Source organism: Salmo trutta, chromosome 28, assembly GCF_901001165.1.
Source record: "Salmo trutta chromosome 28, fSalTru1.1, whole genome shotgun sequence".
In the NCBI taxonomy this organism is placed as follows: Eukaryota; Metazoa; Chordata; class Actinopteri; order Salmoniformes; family Salmonidae; genus Salmo; species Salmo trutta.
Window position 1 is genome coordinate 25101966 of NC_042984.1, and position 27515 is coordinate 25129480.

General features: G+C 45.3%; 1 protein-coding gene and 1 long non-coding RNA gene across 2 annotated transcripts; one reads left to right on the forward strand and one right to left on the reverse strand.

Annotated features, from left to right (window-relative positions):
* Window positions 1-17516: 17516 nt before the first annotated feature.
* LOC115165850 (piggyBac transposable element-derived protein 4-like) lies at window positions 17517-18282 on the forward strand. Its single transcript, XM_029719279.1, has 2 exons — window positions 17517-17670; window positions 17819-18282. The coding sequence occupies exons 1-2, from the start codon at window positions 17529-17531 to the stop codon at window positions 18136-18138; spliced, it is 462 nt and encodes a 153-aa protein (XP_029575139.1). The 5' UTR covers window positions 17517-17528; the 3' UTR covers window positions 18139-18282.
* On the reverse strand, window positions 17922-18821 carry LOC115165851 (uncharacterized). Its single transcript, XR_003870244.1, has 3 exons — window positions 18780-18821; window positions 18419-18493; window positions 17922-18018 (listed from the first exon to the last, which is right to left on the reverse strand). It is a non-coding gene; the product is annotated as an uncharacterized LOC115165851 (long non-coding RNA).
* Window positions 18822-27515: the final 8694 nt, after the last annotated feature.

The window sequence follows — 27515 nt, forward strand, 5'->3', positions numbered from 1 at the left end:
TTTATATGTTTTTTTAAACATATAAAAGTTTAAACATATAAAAGTTATTTTTTTCATTTCACTTCACCAATTTGGACTATTTTGTGTATGTCCATTACATTAAATCCAAATAAAAAAATCGATTTAAATTACAGGTTGTAATGCAGCAAAATAGGAAAAATGCCTAAGGGAATGAATAATTTTGCAAGGCACTGTATCCTGCCTAGTTGCGCGCTCTATTGAGTTTTGGCACGTTATCTTTTTGTTGTTGTTGACTATTCAGTTTCAGCGAACCATCCTAAAATCTCATTAGAAATTAGGTGTTTTTGGCGTAATAGTAAAGTTATAGGCCAACTATGTTTAAGGGATAGTTGATTGGTTAAGATCATTGCCTCTTCACTGACCCAGTCAATAAGTAAACAGAACCAAGACATTCTAAGGAAGGTCCAATAAACCTCCTTGTTGTTCAAGAAGTCCAAGAAGCTGGACATCATTACATCTGCAACTGAGAAGTTTTTTGTGGGCCTCCAATACTTAATGGCAGAAGCATTGCAAGGACTACTGTCGCCGGGAAATGTCCCACCATCACAGGATCCTTCTGAGCCGTCACAGGATCCTTCCTTCTGCTCCTTCTGAGCAGGGTGATTTAGTTTAATTACCATTTCATTACTGATAGTTTGTATGAATTTTTTCAAATGTATTATTATTTTAGCATTTCTTTCCTTTTTGGATTTTTATTATCCACCTGTACAGTAAGTGGCGGAATGCACATATAATTGTTGCGAACACCATTATACCAAAGAAGAAGAAGCCTCCTTGTTATTCAGAAGTCGCGGGACAAACAATCAATCAGAGATTGTAAAGGAATGCTGAATAAAGGAATGCCTGAATAGTGCCATGATAAGAAGCCTACAGAACCAAAAATAACATTAAAAAAACAGTTTGAAATAATGTGACTTACCTGAAATCAGTGGTCTACCGGAGAACGGAAGAGGGACTTTACGTGTAATACTATTCTCATTCGTTGGTGCTACAAGTGGAGAGAGAGACCAATGTTTTGCTGGGGCACAGTAGATTGGCTAGCTTGCTATGGCGCTGGGAGCAGAGAGTATTCAGTAGGCTGGACAATAGAACGAATCAAAATTCACACAAGACTGAAATACGGCAAAATAACTTTGACTCAGCTGGAACACTAGTGCGAGCCCATAGCATATGGATGGAATCGAAAGTTCGCAGAGCCTGTTTTGACTGGAGTGATGCTTAGAATTCCATTTCGCCTAAATGGCACAAACAAATTGCCCTTTTTATTTTACAACTACAATCTATTCATCGGATGAAACTAGAAAAAAACAACTTGTGTAGAAAGTAAACATCCGCACCTCAATGGTGTCAACTGCGCTTATGCCTACGTAATGAGAAAGTAGGGAAAAAATGAAAACTTTTGACTATTTCTGGTCTAGTGACCGATGACAAACGAGCTCGCTACCCAGACTTACATAATTACAAAAAGGAGATCCTCCTGATTAAAATGGTACCCGACTTGAAAAAATCTAAATATACACGTGAGATATTTGGCGAAATATACCGGCATGCCTCTCCATAGGAAAACAATGAGGGGAGCTCAGCTTTCCAAGGGCAAAAAGTATTTTGGGGATAGTATTTGATGACAACCGAGCTCGCTGCCTAGACTTACATAATTAGAAAAAGGAGTTTTCTCATGATTAAAATGGCGTCCGACTTGAAAAAAATCCAAATATACACATTGCGAGATATTTGGCGAAATAGACAGACATGCCTATATTTCCCCTATAGGAAACAATGGGATGACATCAGAATTCCATGAGAATTTTTTGGTTGTTGTTTACATTTCAACTATAAACAACGTGAGCAGGTCTCATTGCCAACAATAGTGAAGCAGGCATTGTGACGTAGAAAAATAAGCCATCAATAGAACGTTCGGAAGGCGAGTTGGTGCCACGGTGCTCAATAGAACTAATAGGAGCTGGCAGGGTGAAAAATTCCCAAAAATAAGGCCTATTTTTTTGGGATTACTTCAAAATGACGGCAAGCAGCTGGGAAAAATGGTCATATTATGAAACTGGGCTCCACGGCGGATGCAATTAACTCGTTTTTATCAGAAAAAAACGTTGTTAAAAATGTAATGTGTCCAGCCTATCTTCAGCTACAGAGAGGTGTGTTAGCAGCAGCACGGGATCGGGACCAGCAAAGTTGAGGATCGGGACACTGAATAGTGCGGGAAGTTGCGCAGCTTGAGGAAAGCAGACATTGAACTACAGCAAAGGAAAGTAAAAAAACTGTCACTATTGGACTTAGACTTAACGTCATTCATTGAACGGGATAGCAGCAGTGTGAATGGACAGTGTCGGTGTAAAGTTGGCAACAATAACAATTAGCCACAGTAGCAGACAGTGCAGTTTACGCAAATACAGCTATTCTGGAAACTCATGAGCTGGAGCATATTGCTAGCTCTGACTATAGAAGCAGATTACTAACTCATTCTAGTTGAAGATCACTAATTTGGTAACGGATATGAGAGAAGCAGATTTGTGATTTCACATTGACTCTAAGAGAAAGAACATGGGAGAAAGGGATTTCATGAAGAGAGCTAAAAGTGTGGTGTTATTTGCATATTGCATCCTGATTGGCCATATGCTAATGAGGGCCTGTTGTATTGTTGGGGTTCATGAGGGAAGCATCTCTCTCTCATGTGAGTTGTAATGTGAAGCAACGTCAAGTGCCTTCATAAAGATGCACACCGTTAGTAGTTATTTTACTCACGTACAGACAAGTTTGATTACACAACATGGTGTCAGAATTGGACTAGAACGAGTGTATTTACTAACAGAGTTTAGCGTACAGTGTAGGAAATAAAACGAATATTCAAAACTCCTTGCACACAGAACACCCAGCTGGTGATGGTGATATAACTGAGTAGAACAATCCTTCTACACCAGACTGACAACATTACCTACATCCTTCATTCCTATACATTTGAGAAGTTTTGAGAAGAAAATCGAGGAGGTTAATCAGCATGGAAGACGTCGCGGGAGAAGCGCAGCAGCCACCGGCCACCAGTGCAAGGTGCAGCGGGAGGGGCACAGATACTCACGCATACAGACCCATGTTCTCCATTTAGCGTATAGCCGCCAAAGCCGTTTGATTTTTCTAAACCTCAAGAATGGACCAAATGGATTAGGAGGTTCGAGCGCTTTCGTTAGGTGAGTAATCTTCACACATCTACCGAGGAGAACCAGGTAAACACTCTCATGTACTGTATGGGTGACAAAGCAGATTACGTTTTGAGGGGTCTAAACCTTAACGAACTTGAGAAAAAACATTATGGACAAATAAGAGACATATTTAATGCATTATTTATTGTGAAAAAAAAACGTGATCTATGAGAGAGCCCGCTTTAACATGCGGAGACAGGGGGGAAATGAAACAGTGGATTATTTTGTCACAGCCTTACATGCCCTAACAGAGTTTTACAACTATGGACTTTTGCATGATGAACTAATTAGAGACAGGCTAGTCATTGGGTTAGCATACGTGTATGTCAGAATGTATGCAGCTAGATCTTAGGCTAGAGAGAGAGCTATTGAGATGGCAAGGCAAACTGAAGAAGTGAAAAAGCAGCAAAGTTGCCTGCGAGGTAACAGAGTAACAGCAAAAGAGTCATGCTCAGTTGATAGAGTTATGCAGAAAGGCATTCCAGTGTGAGAAAGCTAGCCATGAAAATGCTAATGAAAAAAGTAGTCAAAGTGTCAACTGTGGCAAAATCCCTGCACATCCAACAACACAGTGTGCAGCTAATGAAGTAGTGTGTCACTCCTGTGGGAAAAGAGGACATTACCAGCGTGTGTGTATGTCATCAAGAGTTGTAAACGAGGTTCAAGAAGTGGATGATAGCATTTCCCTAGGAAAAACAACAGCAGGAGGTAACCCATGGATGATTGACATTCAAGTTAGGGACAGAAATTTGAATTTGAAAATAGACCCTGGTGCCGATGTGACTGTTATCCCAGACATCACATTTTTGCAGGAACCAGCAAGCCAGCTCTGCAAAAACCAACAAAACCTCAGCTAGGGCCAGGAAGAGCGCCGCTGGACGTGATCGGCAACGCAAGTGTGGTTCTACAAAAGGGAGAAAAGGAGACACTAGGCAGGCCAGCTATCACAAAGCTTGAGCTAGTTGCTCGAGCCAACAGCATTGATTTATAGACACTGAAAGAAAGCTCTCCAAAGCTGTGCAGCAGTCTTGGCTTAGTACAACAACCATATGCCATCAAGCTGAAACCCGGCGCAGAGCCCTACTCACTCCACACTCCACAACGGATTCCTCTGACATTGCTGCCAAAAGTCAAGAAAGACCTAGAGCACATGCAAGGGTTCAAGGTTGTCACCAGAGTGTAGAAGCCCACAGACTGTTGCGCCGGCATGGTGGTTGTCCCAAAGAAGAAAGGGGATGTGCGGATATGTGTCGATATCACCAGTCTCAATGAGTAAGTGTGTAGTAGAGAAAAATACATACTTCCCACTGTCGAACAGACCCTTGGCTCACTAGCGAAAATCTTCAGCAAGCTTGACGCGAACATGGGATTCTGGCAGATCCTGCTAGCCAAGGAGTCAGTTAAGCTAACAACCTTCATCACACCTTTCGGACGTTACTAGTTCAACCCTCTGCCTTTTGTCATCGATTCAGCACCTGAACACTTCCAGAACAGGACAGTGACAGAGGTCACTGAAGGCCTGGAAGGTGTGGTCTGTCACATTGATGATGTGTTGGTAACTTCTGTGCACAAGTTCGTTCAGTTGCTGGCTGAGTCCAGGACACCACACAGCATGTTGTTCGCGTTCTCTGCACTTGACCACACATTGTGTTTTAACTTCTCTGGGAAAGGGGGGCAGTATTGAGTAGCTTGGATGAAAAGCGTGCCCAAAGTAAAATGCCTGCTACTCAGGCCCAAAATCTAGAATATGCATATATAATTAGTAGATTTGGATAGAAAACACTCTGAAGTTTCTAAAACTGTTTGAATGATGTCTGTGAGTATAACAGAACTCATATGGCAGGCAACAATCTGAGAAGAAATCCAACCAGGAAGTGGGAAATCTGAGGTTTGTAGTTTTTCAAGTGATTGCCTCTCCAATATACAGTGTCTGTGGGGTCATATTGCACTTCCTAAGGCTTCCACTAGATGTCAACAGTCTTTAGAACGTTGTTTCAGGCTTCTACTGTAAATGGGGAGAGAATAAGAGCTGATTGTATCAGGTGTCTGGAGAATTGGCATGAGCTCAGTCATGCGCGCGGCCGTGAGAGTGAGCTGCCTTTCCTTTCAATTCTAAAGACAAAGGAATTGTCCGGTTGGAATGTTATTGAATATTTATGATAAAAACATCCTAAAGATTGATTCTATACATCGTTTGACATGTTTCTACAAACTGTAATGTAACTATTTTGACTTTATGTCTGGACTAAACTCGCGCGCTTAGTGAATTTGGAATGCTGGACTAAACACGCAAACAAAATGACGGTATTTGGACATAAAGATTAACTTTATCGAACAAAACAAACATTTATTGTGGAACTGGGATTCCTGGGAGTGCATTCTGATGAAGATCATCAAAGGAAAGTGAATATTTATAATGCTATTTCTGACTTTTGTTGACTCCACAACATGGCGGGTATCTGTATGGCTTGTTTTGGTGACTGAGCGCTGTACTCAGATTATTGCAAAGTGTGCTTTCGCCATAAAGCTTTTTTGAAATCTGACACAGCGGTTGCATTAAGGAGAAGTTTATCTATAATTCTGTGCATAACACTTGTACCTTTTATCAAAGTTTATGATGAGTATTTCTGTAAATTGATGTGCTCATTCGCCGGCTGTTTTGGAGGCAAAACATTTCTGAACATTACATGCCAATGTAAAATGGGGTTTTTGGATGTAAATATGAACTTGATCAAGCAAAACATACATGTATTGTGTAACATGAAGTTCTATGAGAGCCATCTGATGAAGATCATCAAAGGTTAGTGATTCATTTTAGCTGTATTGCTGGTTTTTATGACGCCTCTCCTTGCTTGGAAAATGGCTGTGTGTTTTTTTTCTTGTCTAAGTGCTGTCCTAACATAATCTAATTGTATGCTTTCGCCGTAAAGCCTTTTTGAAATCGGACATTGTGATTGGATTAACGAAAAGTCTATCTTTAAAATGGTGTATAATACTTGTATGTGGGAGAAATTTGAATTATGAGATTTCTGTTTTGAATTTGGCGCTCTGCTATTTCACTGGCTGTTGGCGGGGTGGGACGCTAGCGTCCCACATTTCCCAGAGAGGTTAACTGCAAGACATGCATCAAAGAGCGCACTAACCACATAGAACCACTCATACCTTCCTGAGAGACGCTGGCAAAGACTGGGAGCGGACTTGTTCACTCTGAAAAGCACCACCTACCTGCTAGTGGTGGACTGCTTCTCAAGGTATGTGGAAATCGCAAACATGTCACTAACAAAGTCTGCGGATGTCGTTCATCAGAAGTCCATCTTCGCCTACCATGGGGTACCTGAGGTCCTTGTTATGGACAATGGGCCTCAGTTGTCTGGAAGACCTCTTTCTGAATTCGCTGCAGAATATGAATTTTGCCATGTCACCAGCACTCCAAAGTTCCTGCAAAGCAACGGAGAGGCGAAGGGCCCCGTTCAGACAGTGAAGAACCTCCTCAAGAAAGCAGATGACCCTTACCTTGCTTTGCTAGCCTATCGGTCAACTCCACTCCAGAATGGCTTCAGCCCGGCACAAATGCTAATGAGACAACAACTTCATGCCACAGTGCCAACACCCCCATTGCTGCTAGACCCATCACTCCCAAACACAGCTGCGGTCAAATCAAAGGAAAAGGAGAGAAGGAGTGTGGATCAGCAACGCTTCAACAAGCGTCACAGAGCCAGTGACTTCAGCAGACTCCCACCTGGAAAACAAGTGTGGATGACTGACTCAAAAGTCACAGGCATAGTGCTGAGGGAACATACAGCACCACAATCCTACATGGTGGATGTTCCCCATGGGTCCGTCCGCAGGAACAGACATCACCTCATCCCTATGGATGGACCTGAGAACAACAACGCTATGCAGGAGAATATTCAAGTGTGTTCACCACTCTGACAAACCGCATTGTCAGAACCACCAACACCCAAGGTAATCCTGGATGTGCCTGCTACACCTAGAACAAGGTCTGGGCGGGCAATAGTTAAACCTCAAAGACTGGACTTATAAGTCAGAGCAACAAGAACAAAAGACTGGAGGGATTTCAACAGACCACCAACTTACTACCCTGAGTACAGCCAATGAATATCTCTTCCACCGCACGAGCTCAAGGGGGTGCAAGACTGGACATTAAGATCACGTCAGTGAGTCAACCCACTCAAGTCGAGTATAGCGCAATAAAGCCTGGCACAACATGACGCACCCCTCCCAGGGTCGGCATGGAAGAGCACTGTTAAGCCAGTGACTCAACCCCCGTAATAGGATCAGAGGCAGAGAATCCCAGTGGCTAGAGGGGAGCCCGCCAGGTAGAGACAGCAAGGGCGGCTCTTCATTCCAGTGCCTTGCCGTTCACGTTCGCACCCTTGGGCCAGACTACACTCAATCACAGGACCTACTGATGAGATGAGTCTTCAGTAAAGACTTAAAGATCGAGACTGAGTCTGCATCTCTCACATGGATAGGCAGAACATTCATAAAAATGGACCTCTCCAGCTGTTTGCTTAGAAATTTTAAGGACAATAAGGAGGCCTGCGCCTTGTGACCGTAGCGACGTGTAGGTATGTACGGCACGTCCAACATGGAGAGATGGGTAGGACCAAGTCCATGTACTGCTTTGTAGGTTAGCAGTAAAACCTTGAAATCAGCCTTAGCCTTCACAGGAAGCCAGTGTAGAGAGGCTGAAGTAATGGCACTGGAGTAATATGACAAAAATGTTTGGTTCTAGTCAAGATTCTTGCAGCCATATCTAGCACTAACTAAAGTTTATTTAGGGCTTTATCCGGGTAGCCGGTCATTAATTGCAGTTTTCTAATCTAGAAGAGACAAAAGCATGAAATTGCTTTTCTCCATCATTTTTGTACAAACGTTTTCAGATTTTTGCAATGCTACGAAGATGTAAAAAAGCTGCCCTTGACATATTCTTGATATGTTCGTCAAAAGAGAGATCAGGGTCCAGAGTAACGCTGAGGTCCTTCACAGTTTTATTTGAGACTGTACAACCATTAAAATTCATTGTCAGATCAAACAGCAGATCTCTTTGTTTTTTGAGACCTAGAACTAGCATCTCTGTTTTGTCTGACTTTATAAGTAAAACATTTGCTGGCTTCCACTTCCTTATGTCTGAAACACAGGCTTCCAGGGTAGGCAATTTTGGGGCATCACCATGTTTCATCTAAATGTACAGCTGTGTGTCATCCACCAAGCAGTAAAAATTGATATTGTGTTTCCGAATAACATCACCAAGAGATAGAATATGTAGTGAAAGCAGAACCTTGAGGAACACCAAAACGTACAATTGATTTGTCAGAGGACAAACGATCCACAGAGACAAACTAATATCTTTCCAACAGATAAGATCTAAACCAGTGTCGTGACTTTACTTTCATTAATCTGATGACTGTTATTTATCCAATCAACTAACTATGTTTAATTGTTACCTGATTAAACTAATCACGTAACAATCAACTCATTAGGATTTGGGCCATGAAAGCGGTTATTTAAATAGTTACCATCTCCCGAATTAAACTCTAAAGGTCTTTACCTATGACATCCATAAAACAGTCAACATATTAATCATACCTCTTATCATATCATCATTCTGAACAGTCGTAACCTGCATCTGCAAAAACCCCAGCCTTACTTATGATTCAGTACTATATAAATTGGTTTAGTTATTTATTTACTAGCAAACTAAATGATAACACAGGACTGTCAGCGGACTGACAGTATTTATTACAGTATTTCCTTCATAACACTTAATGACATCACAAAATAAAAACCAAAATGACATTAGCTCACCACTGACCATTCCCCACGTTCTCTGTTAGGAATATTTTTCCAGTATTCGCTTTAGAACGTGTTAGAGTTTCGGTGGGAAACCTATGTGTAGACAAATCGCATTCCTCTGTGAAATTTGAAGAGGGATGTTCTCTCTCCTTGATTTACAACAGGGCGTGAGGTGTCCACCAGCTCCCTCCTCCCGTCTTCTGTGGGTGATAGAGGGTCTGGTTACTGTCATCCATTGCCAAGCTGATCTGACCCATTCGGATCCTCACAGGACAGTCATAACACCAGGCAAGAACTTGTCCATGTAGACCAATTAATGTTTCCAATCTCTCCTAAAGAATGTGGTAATCGATGGTGTCAAAAGCAGCACTAAGGTGTAGGAGCACGAGAACAGATGCAGAGCCTTGGTCTGACGCCATTAAAAGGTAATTTACCACCTTCACAAGTACAGTCTCAGTACTATGATGGGGTCTAAAGCCAGACTGAAGCGTTTTGTATTCATTATTTATCTCCAGGAAGGCAGTGAGTTGCTGCACATCAGCTTTTTCTCAAAAAGTTTGAGTAATGGGAGATTCGATATAGGCTGATAGTTTTTTATATTTTCCGGGTCAATGTTTGGCTTTTTCAAGAGGCTTCACAATCTCTTTCAATAATGACAGGAATGGAGGAGGTCTTTATTCCAGCGAGATTGCTAAGGCGAACACCGTCATGTTTACTTTGAACAACCTAGATCGAGGCACAGACACGGTCTCAATGGAGAAGCTGAGCTGACTACACTGACTGTGCTAGTGGCAGACTCCACTATGCTGGCAGGCTGGCTGGCTAACAGCCTGCTGCCTGGCCTGTACCCTGCATCATTAGTCCAACAGTTGCAAACGAGCGTTTCGATTGGACAAATTCAGATATGTTTATCCCCGTATTGTTCCGTTTGTTTCCGTTTAAGAAACATTTTTCAACAGAATCGGAGGAATTAATACACCACTGATCACATGCAAACACTGTTCACTCTCATAGCAGCTCACTTTGCTCACTTTGCTCATCCTCTCTCACTTTTTCCCTTCGCTTGTGGACTTCAGTGCACAACACATCAGCTGTCTGTGACCAGGCAAAAAAAACTTTTGAAGCCAAACTTTCATATTATAACCGCTAACCTCTACACACAACCTACGTTGTTGTCACCATTAACTAACACATTAGTAAACCTGCTAAAATCATGCAGGACAGTGTGCAGTCAGCAAGCACTTTAGCAGTTAAACCAGCAGGCCCCGGTGGCAATAAATTAATAAAACCAAAAGCTTACCTTAACTTGGAAGAGTTCCAGTGTTGGATAGCCAGCTAGCTAACATATCATCCCTCTCTGTTTAAGCCAGGTGTTTGAGTAGGCTGAACTAGCTAGTTAGCTAAGTAAGTGAAAGTGAAAAGAAATACTAGGATAGCTCTCTCCCCCTCTCTCTCTTGCTTCTCCTTCATTTTTTAAGAAATGTTTCTTCAAAACTTTTCAACTATTGTCTTTCTCTTTCTTTGACTCAACTACTCACCACATGTTATGCACTGCAGTGCTAGCGATCTGAAGCTTATGCTTTTAGTACTAGATTAATTCTTTGATCTTTTGATTGTGTGGACAAAATGTCAGTTCATGCTGCAAGAGCTCTGATAGGTTGGAGGACGTCCTCCGGAAGTTGTCATAATTACTGTGTAAGACTATGGAAGGGAGTGAGAACCATGAGCTTCCAAGGTTTTGTATTGACGTCAATATACCCAGAGGAGGACATAAACTAGCTGTCCTCCGACTACACCATGGTGCTATCCTACAGTGCAGTTGAGGCTACTGTAGACCTTCATTGCAAAACAGTGTTTTCATCAATTATTTGGTGACGTGAATATATTTAGTATAGTTTTATAAAAAAATTACAGCTTTTTAAATTTCACTATTTTTATTTTCATGAAATTCACTGAGGAGGATGGTGTCACATCTGCTCCTGTCACGCCCTCTAGTGCTCATCCGGTGTCTCCTTGACCTGCCGCCACTCCCCCAGTGCTCTCTCCGTGTGTGTGTGTGTGTGTGTGTGTGTGTGTGTGTGTGTGGGCGGAGACAGGTGTGCTGGAGTCAGAGCAGATCCCCACCAGCTGCAACCTGTTCCATAATCAAGACTCAGTCCTGCCACTTCCACACTGCCAGGTCGTAATCTCTGCCCAGTCAGTCCATGTTTCTAGCCGTTTGTTCCTGTTGTCCTGTTTTGCCTGTTTTCCCTTGCCTGATGATTTCTCCCTCTCCGCTACAGTTCTGCCCGCTCTGACTCTGCTCCCTGTCTCCAGTCCGACTTCTCGTCAGTCCTGCTACTCTGTCATGGATTCCCCACTCTACGCTCCCTTGGATTCCCCTCCGGACCTGCTTACCCTTTCCCCACACCTCTCGCTCCAGCCTCAGCCTCCGCACCTGGTTTCCAGCAACCCGCCCGAGCTTCCCCTGGCTTACAATCAATCTTCCCCCGTGTTTCAATAAATACCTTGGGTACCTCATCCCAGTCTCCTCATCTGAGTCTGCTCTTGGGTTCACCTGTTCCACTCCGCGTAACAGATGGTCCTCTCCTTCCTCCTCCGAGGAGCCTTCACTGCTCCCCCCCCATCTATGATTCATCCCTTTACATTAGACTACCATCAACATTCTCTCCCATAGACACTGAGTGACTATAGCTACATCTGAAATGGCACCCTATTCCCTATATATTGAACAACTTTTGACCAGAGCCCCATATGGTGCACTATATTGGGAATGGGGTGCTATTTGTGATTCAGCCATAGTCACTCAGTGAAACTGCATAATTACCTATAGTGTGGTAAACGCCTGATACCTCCATCATTGACATTTATTTGAGTGACTTTAAGTGTTAGAGAGTCCCTTCAAAGCATTTAATGTTCCATTACGTTTTGAAGTGAAGTAAAGTGGAATGGATCCAGAACTGTATGGGCCGAAGCTGAATGCAAATCAGTGGGACAACATACAGTGGCACTCGAAAAGTATTCCATATAATTGATAAGCACAATGTAGCATCATATAGGAGACTTTTAAATAAACAACTGCTGTAGGCCTTTTAAGTGAAAACATACCATTTGGTGATTCGGGGGCCTCTAAGGCTGGTTCAGTTAGGTGTGAGTGTTTTATTTTTTTGACAGTTTAAGAGTTAAAAAGCTTTCTGGCAGTTCATGGTTCAAATTACTTCCCCCTTTCATCATCTCTGTGTAATTTCAATTCGTTGGGTTTCTTGTTCGCATGGTTCACAAACACGTGCAATTTATGTATTTATTCACTTCCTCCACAGCTTGTTCAAAGCGTTTTAAACATCACTCTTTCTTATGAGTGAAGCTTAGGTTTTTAATTATTCATTTTGGCATGTATAAAGGTTGTTTTTTTTGTATCACTTTTGTAAAATCATTTTATGATTCCAACCCTGCACTCCACCCTGCATTCCACTCCACTCCGAGTGAAAATAAGGTAAGTGATAGTTTATGCAGTTATATTTGAGTGATCAAATGACACCAGAGCTGTGACATCATATTTGGACATGATGGTTGCTTTTCCGTGATCACAAGAACTTTACTAATGAAATGTGATATGTTTGTTTTACACAAGACCTGGTAAGTTATGTTAAGCAGTTCTCTATGCTGAAGAATTTATCAAATCAAAATCCAAAAGTATTGGTCACGTACAGATATTTTGCGGATGTTATCGCAGGTGCAGTGAAATGCTTATGTTTTCAGTCTCTCGATCCCAGCTTTGATGCACCTGTACTGTATCCGCCTTCTAGATGGTAGCAGGGTGAACAGGCTGTGACTCGGGTGGCTGAAGTCCTTGATGATCTTCTTGACCTTCCTGTGACACCGGGTGCTATAGACATCCTGGAGGGCAGGCAGTGTGCCCCCGGTGATGCGTTAGGCTGACCGCACCACCCTCTGGAGAGCCCTGTGGTTGCGAACAGTGCAATTGCTGTACCAGGCAGTGATACAGCCCGACAGAATTCTCTTAATGATTCATCTATAGAAGTTTGTGAGGGTCTTAGGGGCCAACTTTCTTCAGCCTCCTGAGGTTGAAGAGGTGTTGTTGCACCGCCTTCACCACACTGTCTGTGTGAATGGACCATTTCAGTTTGTCAATGATGTGCACGCCAAGGAACTTGACGCTTTTCACCCTCTCCACTGCAGCCCCATCGATGTGGAGGGGGGTGTGCTCTCTCTGCTGTTTCCTGAAGTCCACTATCAGCTACTTCGTTGATGTTGAGGGATAGGTTATTTTCCTGGCACCACTCCACCAGGGCCCTCACCGCCTCCCTGTAAGCTGTCTTGTCGTTGTTGGTAATCATACCTACCACTGTTGTGTCATAAGCAAACTTGATGATTGAGTTGGATACATGAGTCTCCATGTAGTCATGGGTGAACAGGGAGTACAGGAGGGGGCTGAGCACACACCCTTGTGGGGATGCAAATTGTAGTGGGTCTAGGGTGTCGGGTAACATGGAGGTGTTATGATCCTTAACTAGTCTATCAAAGCACTTAATTACGACAGAAATGAGTGCTGCAGGGTGATAGTCATTTAATTCAGATACCTTCACTTTCTTGGGTGCAGGAACAATGGTGGACATCTGGAAAGAAGCAAGTGGGGACAACAGACTGGGATAGGGAGAGATTGAGATGTCCATAAACACTCCAGCCAGCTGGTCTGCACAAGCTCTGAGGACGCGGCTAGGGATGCCGTCTGGGCCGGCAGCCTTGCGACGGTTAACATGGCTAAATGTCTTACTCCCGTTATCATGTATAAAGGTAAGACCCAGATGCAGACAACGTCAAATTAACAATGGTTTAATAATCTAACGGACAGGCAATAGACAGGTAAAGGCAGGCAGGGGTCAGTAAACCAGAGGTGGGGCAACGGTACCAGACGGCAGGCAGGGTCAGGGTAGGCAGATATCAATAATCCAGAGGTAGGGCAGGGGTACAGGTCGGCAGGCAGGATCAGGGTCAGGGGTAGGCAGAGTGGTCATGGAAAGCGTGCTCAGAGTCTGGACAGGCAAGGGTTAAAACCAGGAGGGCGAGAAAAAGAGAGACTGGGAAAAGCAGGAGCTGAGTTAAAAAAATGCTGGTTGGCTTGACAAACAAGACGAACTGGCAACAGACAAACAGAGAACACAGGTATAAATACACAGGGGATAATGGGGAAGATGGGTGACACCTGGAGGGGGTGGAGACAATCACAAAGACATGTGCAAAAGATCAGAGTATGACACCCGTCGGCCACGGAGAACAAGAGCTCACAGTCCTCGTGAGCAGTGGTGGCCCGCATCGGCGGCCCGCATCGGTTATTTCCTCGATGCGGGCCAAGAAGGTGTTTAGCTTGTCTGGGAGCGGGGCGACAGTGTCTGTGATGTGGCTGGCTTTCCCTTCATAACTTGTGATTGTCTGGATTCTCTGCCACATACATCTCGTGTCTGAGCCGACTTGGACCCTGTACTGTCGGTTTGCCTCTTTTATGCCTTACGGAGGGCATAGCTGGTCTGTTTGTAAACATCCATGTTCCCAGTCACCTTATCATGGTTAAATGTGGTGGTTTGCGCTTTCAGTTTTGTGCGAATGCTGCCATCTATCCATCCATTTTGGTTTGAATAATTTCTAATCATCACAGTGGGAACAACATCCTCTATGCACTTCCTGATGAACTCAATCACTGAGTCAGTGTAAACGTTGATAATATTTTCAGAGGCAACATTTCCAAATCCACATGATCAAAACAATCTTGAACCATGGATTCCGATTGGTCAGACCAAAGTTGAACAGTCCTTACCACGGGTGTTTCCTGTTTAACCTCTCTCGGGTATGTGGGACGAAATCGTCCTACCTAGTCAACAGCCAGTGGAATCGAGTGGCGCGAAATACAAAACCTTAAACATGCTATAACTTCAATTTCTTAAACATATTACTATTTTACACCATTTTAACCCTTTCACACGTACCATCACACGGGGTGTGATCGTTCTACAGTGGTCCCTGAAGCGTACGATCACACCCCGTGTGATTAGAACACTAATTTAGAACGCTCATTTAGAACGGCCAGTTTCGAATGACGCAACAATCAACATTTGAGCTGGCCACACTTTTTTCAGAAACTATTTACACAAACAGTCCTTACGTAAACTATACCATGAATTAGCTAATAGCAATTACTATGTACAATTATTGAAAGTAATCCGACAATTAGTTTCAGCGCGCAGCTGGCCACACTTTTTTCAGAAACTATTTACACAAACACAGTCCTTACAAAGTTATGTCCAGAATGTGAGCAGTTTATTTTTGGATGCAATGTTCAGATATTCACAGAAGTATCTATAGCATAACACAATCATCCTAACCGGAAAAATGTAGGCTACATTTGTCCTAGCGCTGAGGAAAGATTGACGCAACACAAGCGGTCATATTTTCTAACTCTCGGCTGACATAAACTACACTATGAATTAGCTAATAGCAATTACTATGTACAATTAATCACATCACGGGTTTGCTCACCGTTGATCAAAATAATTGAGTAAAACACTTTCTAGAAATCGAAAGTAATCCGACGATTAGTTTCAGCGCGCAGCCATGCATTTTTTTCCTCACAGAAACCGAAGATAATAACAGACAAGATGAGTTCGGTCTGTTTATAGTATGCACGTTGAAGGGGTGTGTCTACCGTCGTTCACATCCCACCATTCATTTCCAGAAGTCCTCAAAAAATGAGTGAACTCTTACTCACCTCATTTTGTTATAACATCTTTGGTCAGACGATTACGTGAAATCCAGAATGCATTGTATGTCAACAAACATGGCTCCATACACATAGCTGGAATTAGCTTAGCTCATCATAATCAGTATAACCTTCAAATAAGTATTTTACACACATAATATGTGCCCATTACAATCTATGCAAGAATCGGAATGCATGATTTGTCACCTAGAATTGAAAACATGTGAATAAAACAGTAAATACACAAATAATTACCACACAAAACATTTTCTGATGGTGATTTATTGATACAAGTGACGCATGCCGGCAGTCAATCACGTACCCTCTCACTCTGAGCCATTCAGTGTTGTTGTTTATGTATGTAGCTAGTGAGCTAAGCTGTAGCATTAGCAATGTCTTTCAAAAGGAGACAACTCACAAATGTGGAAATTCTGGAGATTTTTTTAAATTCTGACAATGAGTCTGAGTATGAAAGTCAGGAATCAGATTCTGACAGTGACAGTGAGGAGCTGCCCCCCAACCTTGTAGCCATTGAGAACCCTGAATCTGAGGTTCCCTTGTCCACTGACGAAGTACCAGGTCCCTTTGAAGATGCTGGTGGTGATGGAGGCAGACCGACAGTGGATGAAGTACAAGAGTTCTGTGGTAGCTGGAAGGCCGCCAGTCATTTCACCCCTCCTGGCCCTGCTGTTTGCTTTGACGAGTCCCAGTCTGGAGTGCAACGCCCCTTGCCATTTCCAACTGAGGCAGAGTGCTTCAAGTTGTTTCTGACAGAGGAGCTCGTGGGAAACATAGTACAGGAGACCAATCGCTATGCCTTGGAGCTACAGGAGAAGAGAGAGCCAGGAGTGAGGGGGAAACTCGCTAAATGGGTGACAACCACAATTAGTGAAATGTATACCTTCCTGGTGACAGTCCTCCTCATGGGGATCGTAAAGAAGAACTCCCTAAGAGACTACTGGAGCACAGATCCTATGTTTGCAACTCCCTTCTTTGCCACCCTCTTTTCCCAAGACCGCTTCCTAATTCTGCTGCGATGCCTGCATTTCGTCAACAATGCTACTGCCATCCTAAGTGACCCGTTATACAAAATAAGAATTGTTCTTATCAGCCTGACATCAGCATTTGGTCGGGTCTTTGTGCCATACAAGGACCTATGCATTGATGAGTCCCTGATGTTATGGAAAGGTAGGCTGGCTTTCCGTCAATATATTCCTTCCAAAAGGCACAGGTTTGGGGTCAAGTTCTTTGTCATGTGCGACGTGAAGACAGGATTTGTCCAGGATATTATAGTTTACACAGGGTCCACCACTGACATCAAACATTATGAGGGGCTTGGGGTGTCCGGGTCCGTGGTGATGACCATGCTGGCTCCTCATCTCGGCAAGGGACACACTTTGTACGTGGACAATTGGTACAGCAGTCCCACACTCTTCCAGCATCTGCTCTCCAACAGCACAGGGGCCTGTGGCACAGTCAGGTCGAACAGGAAGGGGATGCCGGCATTCGGATGCAGGAAGATGCAGAGAGGGGAGGTGGAGTTCCAGGAGAACGGTCAACAGCTGGCAGTAAAGTGGCATGACAAACGAGACGTCCATGTCCTCTCCACTGTCCATACAGCAACCATGTCGGCCACAGGGAAGGTGGACCACCTGACGGGAGAGAGAAAGATCAAACCAGATTGTGTGCTAGACTATAACCTCAAAATGGGGGCCGTGGATAAGGCGGACATGATAAACAGCTTTGTGGAATGCACTCGGAAAACGACCAAGTGGTATAAGAAGATATTTTTCCAGCTGATCGACATTGCTGTCCTCAACGGCAGCATAGTTCACCGCCAACTAACAGGTAAGATGATTACTGAACAAGGTATTTTTGTAATTGGATGTACAGTTCACATACAAATCCATTCTGCAATTACAGTGACAATATCTCACCATCCTACCCACTGCCTCATCATCCTCTAACTTTCCTCATCCTCCCCACTCCCTCATAGGTAAAGTAATTACCTACCAAAAATACAGAGAGAACCTCATGAGAGAGCTGTTGGAGGAGCACCACACCCCTCGGCGCCCCTCCACTGGGGGTCGCCCTGCTGTAGACAATCCCCTACGCCTCACTGCACGGCATTTTCCCTGCAAAGTCCCTCAAACTGCTGCTCAAGGTAGTCGCACACGGAGGCACTGCAAAGTCTGCCTGTCTGGCGCCAGGAGAAGTAAGCAGAGGAAGATGACAAAATACATGTGTTTAGCTTGTGATACACCTCTATGTATTTCACCATGCTTTGAGGAGTATCACATGCTCAAGCATTATTGAGCACATCTGCAGCAATAAGTGACTGACTGACCTGACAGGTGACCTGCCATGATACTATGCCTTTAGAGGTGGGGGTGGAAATGCAGTTGTTGTTCAGTCACTGCATGAATATTAAATATGGGTTATGCATATTCAATTTTTTTGTCCTCTCGTAAAACAAATTGTTGTTGAACCAACTTCCAATACTTCAATAAAATAGACGACAATTACATATTGGCCTATGTGTTTTCTTGCTGTGTTTTCATCCAGTAAAACTGTTAAGGAGTGTACGTTAGCATACAAAAGCTGTCCTCAATCTTCAGCTGGAAAGATGTCCAGTTCCAGTTATGATATTGGCAAATACTGTTTGTGGTTTCTGAAAGTACAGAATAAAGAGGAATTATTAATTAGAATACAATATAAGGATATAGCAATAAAACAATATTACAAATAACATAATAAACACTGCTATAAAAATAGTTTATTGCATTGACAAAATCACAGATTTGAGTTATAACAGTAAGAAACTAACTTTTGAGCTCCACAAGGGGGCAAGGCAGGGCAGAACAGAGCTATGCTGAATAGACCAAATAAACAAACCATGGTCATATGTTTTATTTTATTTAACTAGGCAAGTCATTTAACAACAAATTATTATTTACCTATGATGGCCTACACCGGCCAAACTCGGACAACGCTGGGCCAATTGTGCGCTGCCCTATGGGACTCCCAATCACAGCCAGTTGTGATACAGCCTGGATTTCAACCACGGTGTCTGTAGTGATGAGATGTAGCACTGAGATGCAGTGCCATTGACCGCTGCGCCACTAGGGAGTCATAAGGCCAGGGTAGCTTCAAAATACAACACAAGCTAATACTTCTCCGACGCAACTAGCATTGTTTTACAGAGCTAATAGAAGAATGTAGCTAGCTACCTAAGCACGATTGAATATAACATAAAGGTTATAAAATGAGTAACGTTACCTCACGTGTCCGCGGTTATAAAGAATATACACAAATCTATTATGCTCCATACATTCTACGCTACAATTACAACGTAATAATGCACTTACTTTGATAGAAACGCACACATTTCCAAAGTTATTACTAGTAACGAAAACAATGAGGGCAACAGATGGAAAATGTGAACACGTGTGCAGATCCTGTTCTGACGGGAGATTAGCAAATGTCTGCAGACTTGAACTGCACAAACAATTGGAAAGTGCTTGGGGAATTTTGTCCGGGTCAGAAATGTCCCAAAAATTTAATTGTCCGCAAAAGATAAAATGACTATTTTTATGTGAATGAATGAGGAGGCGGAACACACCTAAATTCAAACTGTTCTTAGAAAATAAAAACTTGTTAGAAAATCATTTGAAATTGAAGTTGAAACAGCCTATAAATAAACACAGTCTGCGTGCTTTGGTTTGAGGACAGCGCGGATTAAATGCACTGCTACGTATCAATCACATCCTGGAATGGAGAGAACGTTCGAACATCACGTGCATAAAAAAACTCACGCTGGGGCGACCGTTAGAGATATTTGGAACTCACGCGTGAAAGGGTTAAAAACAAGACTCTCGTTAACCTGTTATGGCTACGGGGCAGTATTTTCACGGCCGGATAAAAAACGTACCCGATTTAATCTGATTATTACTCCTGCCCAGAAACTAGAATATGCATATAATTATTACCTTTGGATAGAAAACACTCCAAAGTTTCTAAAACTGTTTGAATGGTGTCTGTGAGTATAACATAACTCATTTGGCAGGCCAAAACATGAGAAGATTCTGTACAGGAAGTACCCTGTCTGACCATTTCTTGCCCTTCTTGATTATCTCTATCCATTACAGTGGATCTCTGCTGTTACGTGACACTTCCTACGGCTCCCATGGGATCTCAGAAGGCAGCAAAAAGCTGAATCGTGGCTTTGCAGGCTCTGGCTGAAAAAAAGTAGCGCGTTTGGATAGTGGCCATTCACAGTACTATGAAACTCAGGCTCGTGCATGAGGGGATAGCATGCTTTTATTTTCTCTCTCTTTGTACGTATACACGCTTTGCCGGTCGGAATATTATCGCTTTTTTAAGAGAAAAGTGGCAAAAAAATGTATTTTTGTCACGTCCTGACCAGTAGAGGGGGTAGTTGGGTCAGGACGTGGCAGAAGGGAGTGTGTGTTTTTTATTGTTTCATTGATTTTGGCCGTGTGACTTCCAATCAAGCACAGCTGTAGAGGGTTGTGGTTGATTGGGAGTCACACATAAGGTGCCTACTTTGCCTTGTGGGGTTGTGGGTGGTTGTTTTTTGCACTGCTTTTATAGCCTGCAGAACTGTCACTGGTGTCACCCTTTTGTGTTGTTCCTGTGGATGCTCTACTCCTTTTGTTTTGGTAATAAAAAATGAGTATTCACATACCTGCTGCGCCTTGGTTCATTTCAGAAGACAGCCGTTACAGAACCACCCACCAAACCAGGACCAAGCAGCAGAAGAGGAGGAAGCCACAGGAGAGAAAAAAGGAGGAATGGGCCTGGCAAGATGAGAGACAATTCTGGGAGGACAAGTTAAGGGAGCTAAGGGAACCCGAGAGGCAGCCCCAAGATTTTTTTGGGGGGGGGCACACGGGTAGTTTGGCCAGGCCAGGGAAGAGCCGTAAGCCAGCTACCCGTGATTACAGGGAGGTGCGTATGAGGTGGAGGGCGCCATGTTACGCTGTGGTACGCACCATCTCGCCTATACAGACGCACAGCCCAGTTCGCCCAGTACCAGCGCCCCGCAGGTGCTAGGGCAAGGGGAGCATCGAGCCGGAAGGAGTGATGCCAACCCTGCACTCAAGACCGCCAGTGCGCCCTTTCGGTCCGGTGTTTCCCGCTAGACGCACTAGCATGGAGGTGCGTGTCTCCAGGCTGGCAAGTCCAATACCAGCCCCACGCATCAGGAGTCTAGTGCGTCAGCCCAGCCTCGCCAGTCAACAGTCACCAGAGCTGCCCGCCAGTCAACAGTCACCAGAGCTGCCCGCCAGTCAACCATCACCAGAGCTGCCCGCCAGTCAACAGTCGTCAGAGCTGTCCGCCAGTCAACAGTTGTCAGAGCTGTCCGCCAGTCAACAGTCGTCCGAGCTGCCCGCCAGTCAACAGTCGTCAGAGCTGCCCGCCAGTCAACAGTCGCCAGAGAGGTCAGACTGCGCTGAACTGCCGGAGTGGCCAGACTGCGCTGAACTGCCGGAGTGGCCAGACTGCCCTGAACTGCCGGAGTGGCCAGACTGCCCTGAACTGCCGGAGTGGCCAGACTGCCCTGAACTGCCGGAGTGGCCAGACTGCCCTGTTCTGCCAGAGTGGCCAGACTGCCCTGTTCTGCCAGAGTGGCCAGACTGCCCTGTTCTGCCAGAGTGGCCAGACTGCCCTGTTCTGCCAGAGGTGCCCGCCTGCCCTGATCTGCCAGGGTGCCCGGCCTGTCAGGATCTGCCAGAGTGACCAAACTGCCCTGTTCTGCCAGAGTGGCCAGACTGCCCTGTTCTGCCAGAGTGGCCAGACTGCCCTGTTCTGCCAGAGTGGCCAGACTGCCCGGTTCTGCCCGAGTGGTCCTCCTGCCCTCCGGCCCAGCCAGAGTGACCCTCCTGCCCTCCGGCCCAGCCCGAGTGGCCCTCCTGCCTTCCGGCCCAGCCCGAGTGGCCCTCCTGCCTTCCGGCCCAGCCCGAGTGGCCCTCCTGCCTTCCGGCCCAGCCCGAGTGGCCCTCCTGCCTTCCGGCCCAGCCCGAGTGGCCCTCCTGCATTCCGGCCCAGCCCGAGTGGCCCTCCTGCCTTCCGGCCCAGCCCGAGTGGCCCTCCTGCCTTCCGGCCCAGCCCGAGTGGCCCTCCTGCCTTCCGGCCCAGCCCGAGTGGCCCTCCTGCATTCCGGCCCAGCCCGAGTGGCCCTCCTGCCTTCCGGCCCAGCCCGAGTGGCCCTCCTGCCTTCCGGCCCAGCCCGAGTGGCCCTCCTGCCTTCCGGCCCAGCCCGAGTGGCCCGCATGCCTTCCGGCCCAGCCCGAGTGGCCCGCATGCCTTCCGACCCAGCCAGAGTGGTCCGTCTGCCAGGGTCAGCCCGAGTGGCCCGTCTGCCCGGCGCAGCTATCGGCGCCAACAAAGTGGGCGACGCCGAAGGTGGAGCGAGGTCCACGTCCTGCACCTGAACCACCTCCAGGATAGGTGTGTTGGGGAGGGAGGGTGTAGCACAGTGCCGTCGGTGACGGCAGCCACCCTCCCTTCCCTCCCTTATTGTTTAGGTGTTAAATTTTGTTGGGGATTTTCTTGTTTTCCTTTTTTTAGGTGCATCCCGGCGTCTGCACCTTGAGGGGGGGGTACTGTCACGTCCTGACCAGTAGAGGGGGTAGTTGGGTCAGGACGTGGCAGAAGGGAGTGTGTGTTTTTTATTGTTTCATTGATTTTGGCCGTGTGACTTCCAATCAAGCACAGCTGTAGAGGGTTGTGGTTGATTGGGAGTCACACATAAGGTGCCTACTTTGCCTTGTGGGGTTGTGGGTGGTTGTTTTTTGCACTGCTTTTATAGCCTGCAGAACTGTCACTGGTGTCACCCTTTTGTGTTGTTCCTGTGGATGCTCTACTCCTTTTGTTTTGATAATAAAAAATGAGTATTCACATACCTGCTGCGCCTTGGTTCATTTCAGAAGACAGCCGTTACAATTTTAAACAGCGGTTGACATGCTTCGAAGTACGGTAATGGAATATTTAGAAATTTTTGTCACGAAATGCGCCATGCTCGTGACCCTTATTTACACTTCGGATAGTGTCTTGAACGCACGAACAAAACGCCACTATTTGGATATAACAATGGAGTATTTTGAACCAAACCAACATTTGTTATTGAAGTAGCAGTCCTGGGAGTGCATTCTGACGAAGAACACCAAAGGTAATCAAACTTTTCTAATAGTAAATCGGAGTTTGGTCAGGGCTAAACTTGGTCGGTGTCTAAATGGCTAGCCGTGATGGCTGGGCTATCTACTGAGAATATTGCAAAATGTGCTTTCACCGAAAAGCTATTTTAAAATCGGACATATCGAGTGCATAGAGGAGTTCTGTATCTATAATTCTTAAAATAATTGTTATGTTTTTTGTGAACGTTTATCGTGAGTAATTTAGTAAATTCACCGGATGTTTGCGGGGGATATGCTAGTTCTGAACGTCACATGCTAATGTAAAAAAGCTGGTTTTTGATATAAATATGAACTTGATTGAACAAAACATGCATGCATTGTATAACATAATGTCCTAGGGTTGTCATCTGATGAAGATCATCAAAGGTTAGTGCTGCATTTAGCTGTGGTTTTGTTTTTTGTGACATTATATGCTAGCTTGAAAAATGGGTGTCTGATTATTTCTGGCTGGGTACTCTCCTGACATAATCTAATGTTTTGCTTTCGCTATAAAGCCTTTTTGAAATCGGACAGTGTGGTTAGATTAACGAGAGTCTTGTCTTTAAAATGCTGTAAAATAGTCATATGTTTGAAAAATGGAAGTTTTCGGATTTTAGAGGAGTTTGTATTTCGCGCCACGCCCATCATTGGATATTGGAGCAGGTTTTCCGCTAGCAGAACGTCTAGATGTAAAAGGTTAATCTAACCACATTGTCTGATTTCAAAAAGGCTTTACCATGAAAACAAAACATTAGATTATGTTAGGCGAGTACCCAGCCAGAAATAATCACACAGCCATTTTTCAAGCTAAGATATATGTCACAAAAACCAAAACCACAGCTAAATGCCGCACTAACCTTTGATGATCTTCATCAGATGACACTCCTAGGACATTATGTTATACAATACATGCATGTTTTGTTCAATCAAGTTCATATTTATATCAAAAACCAGCTTTTTACATTAGCATGTGACGTTCAGAAATAGCAAACACACCGAAAACTTCCGGTGAATTTACTAAATTACTCTTGATAATTGTTTACAAAATACATAACAATTATTTAAAGAATTATAGATACAGAACTATAGATACATTTTGCAATATTCTGAGTAGATAGCTCGCCATCACGGGCTAGCTAATTTGACACCCACCAAGTTTGGCGTTCACTAAACTCAGAATTACTATAAGAAAAATGGGATTACCTTTGCTGTTCTTCGTCAGAATGCACTCCCAGGACTTCTACTTCAACCACAAATGTTGTTTTGGTTCAAAATAATCCATAGTTATGTTCAAATATCCTCCGTTTTGTTCGTGCGTTCAGGTCCCTATCCGAACGGTGACGCGCGGACGCATGTCGTGACAAAATATTTCAAAATATTCCATTACCGTACTTCGAAGCATGTCAAACGCTGTTTAAAATCAATTTTTATGCTATTTTTCTCGTAAAATAGCGATAATATTCCAACCGGGCGACGTTGTTTTCGTTCAAAGGCTGAAAGAAAAACATGGCCACTTCTCGGGGCCGCGCATCTCCTGTCTGGCCGCGCATCTCCTGTCTTTGAGCCACCAGCCTGACCACTCACAAACAGCGCTCCTGTACCTAGCCCAGAGACAGCAGAGATCTCATTCCACTTTCTGGCGCCTTCAGAGAGCCTATGGGAGCCTTAGAAATTGTCACGTTACAGCAGAGATCCTGTATTTTCGACAGAGATGCCACAGAAGCACAAGAAATGGTCAGAGAGGGCACTTCCTGTATGGAATCTTCTCAGGTTTTGTCCTGCCATATGAGTTCTGTTATACTCACAGACACCATTCAAACAGTTTTATAAACTTTAGAGTGTTTTCTATCCAAATCTGTCACAGTTGTTGTCGGTGAAGGAGGACCAATACGCAGCAGGTACGTGTATGCTCATCTTGATTTTTAATTACTTCAAAAAATGAACATACAAAAATAACAAAGAAACGAACGATCAACAAAAACAGACTGGCTAGCATAGGCTCAACACAGAACAATTACCCACGAATCACAAACACACCCCAATATATGGGACTCTCAATCAAAGGCAGATAGACAACACCTGCCTTCAACTGAGAGTCCCAACCCCAATCAACACAACATAGAAACACACTCACCAGACTACACATAGAAATACATAAACATAGACTATAAACCAAAACCCCGGAAATACTACATCAAACACCCTTTAAACAAACACACCACCCTGAACCACATAAAACAAATACCCTCTGCCACGCCCTGACCAAACTACAAAACAATTAACCTTATATACTGGCCAGGACGTGACAGTACCCCTCCCTTAAAGGTGCTACCCCGGAAGCACCTTAACAAAAAATAACCCCAAACAACACAAAAAGAAAAATTCCCCTTTTCTAAAGGGAGGGAAGGGAGGGTGGCTGCCGTCAACGACGGCACTGTGCTACACCCCCCCTCCCCAACCCACCTATTTCTGGAGGTGGCTCCGGCTCAGGCCGTTCCAGGCTGTCTGGGCAGTCTGGCAGCTCGGGACAGTCTGGGCAGTCTGGCAGCTCGGGACAGTCTGGGCAGTCTGGCAACTCGGGACAGTCTGGGCAGTCTGGCAGCTCGGGGCAGTCTGGCAGCTCGGGACAGTCTGGGCAGTCTGGCAGCTCGGGACAGTCTGGGCAGTCTGGCAACTCGGGACAGTCTGGGTAGTCTGGCAACTCGGGACAGTCTGGGAAGTCTGGCAACTCGGGACAGTCTGGGCAGTCTGGCCACTCCGGCAGTTCAGGGCAGTCTGGCCACTCCGGCAGTTCAGGGCAGTCTGGCCACTCCGGCAGTTCAGCGCAGTCTGGCCACTCCGGCAGTTCAGCGCAGTCTGGCCACTCCGGCAGTTCAGCGCAGTCTGGCCACTCCGGCAGTTCAGCGCAGTCTGACCACTCCGGCGACTGTTGACTGGCGGGCAGCTCCGACGACTGTTGACTGGCGGGCAGCTCCGACGACTGTTGACTGGCGGGCAGCTCCGACGACTGTTGACTGGCGGGCAGCTCCGACGACTGTTGACTGGCGAGGCTGGGTTTACGCACTTGCAGGCTAGTGCGGGGAGCGGGAACAGGACGAGTCGGACTGGGTTGACGCACTTCCGGGTCCGCACGAGAGACAGGAGCTGGAAACCCAGGGCTATGGAGGCGCACAGCCGGTCTAGATCTTACCTCCTGCACAACCCGCCTTGGCTGGATGGAACTAGTAGCCCTGTACGAGCGGAGTGCTCGTACAGGGCAGACTGGGCTGTGCAGGGGCCTGATGGTAGCCGTGCGTAGAGCGGGAGTTGGGTAGCCTGGTCCTCGGAGGCGTACCGGCGACCAGATGCGCTGCGCAGGCATCCTCCTACCAGGCTGGATGCCCGCTCTAGCACGGCACCTGCGAGGGGCTGGAATAACTCGCACCGGACTGTGCGTGCGTATGGGTGAGATAGTGCGCTTCTCAGCGAAACATGGCGCTCCCCACCTCATACGCTCCTCCATATAACCACGGGTAGCTGGCCTCCGGCTCTTCCTACACCTAGCCAAACTACCCGTGTGCCCCCCCAAAAAAATTTCTTGGGGGTGCCTCTCGTGCTTCTCCCTCAGCGCGTCTCTGGCCTCGTACCACCGCCTCTCTGCCTTGGCTGCCTCAATTTCCCCCTGCGGGCGGCGATACTCCCCAGCCTGGTGCCAAGGTCCGGCCCCGTCCAGAACTTCCTCCCAAGTCCACTTCTCCCGCCAGTCCAACTCGAAAACCGTCTGCTCCTTCCTCTGCTGCTTGGTCCTTGAGTGGTGGGTGATTCTGTCACGGTTGTCGTCGGTGAAGGAGGACCAATACGCAGCAGGTACGTGTATGCTCATCTTGATTTTTAATTACTTCAAAAAATGAACATACAAAAATAACAAAGAAACGAACGATCAACAAAAACAGTCTGGCTAGCATAGGCTCAACACAGAACAATTACCCACGAATCACAAACACAAACACACCCCAATATATGGGACTCTCAATCAAAGGCAGATAGACAACACCTGCCTTCAACTGAGAGTCCCAACCCCAATCAACACAACATAGAAACACACTCACCAGACTACACATAGAAATACATAAACATAGACTATAAACCAAAACACACCACCCTGAACCACATAAAACAAATACCCTCTGCCACGCCCTGACCAAACTACAAAACAATTAACCTTATATACTGGCCAGGACGTGACAAAATCAACCAATTATATGCATATTCTTGTTTCTGGAAAAGAGTAGTAACCAGTTTAAATCGGGTACGTTTTTTATCCGGCCGTGAAAATACTGCCCCCTACCCTAGAGAGGTTAATTTGCTGCCTATAGGAGGGGAGGAGCAAAATGGAGGCGTGATCTGATTTGAAGAAGGGGAGGGAGGTGGAGAGCCTTGCAACTGTCCTGTAATGGGGAGTAGCAATGGTCAAGAGTGCTCGATGAGCGAGTAGCACAGGAGATGTGTTGATTG

Bases quoted from the DNA above. Each gene is read 5' to 3' on its own strand.
- LOC115165850 (XM_029719279.1), top strand. From the start codon at position 17,529: ATGGGGGCCGTGGATAAGGCGGACATGATAAACAGCTTTGTGGAATGC. The intron at 17,671-17,818 runs GTAAGATGATTA...ACTCCCTCATAG, and splicing joins AGTTCACCGCCAACTAACAG to GTAAAGTAATTACCTACCAA.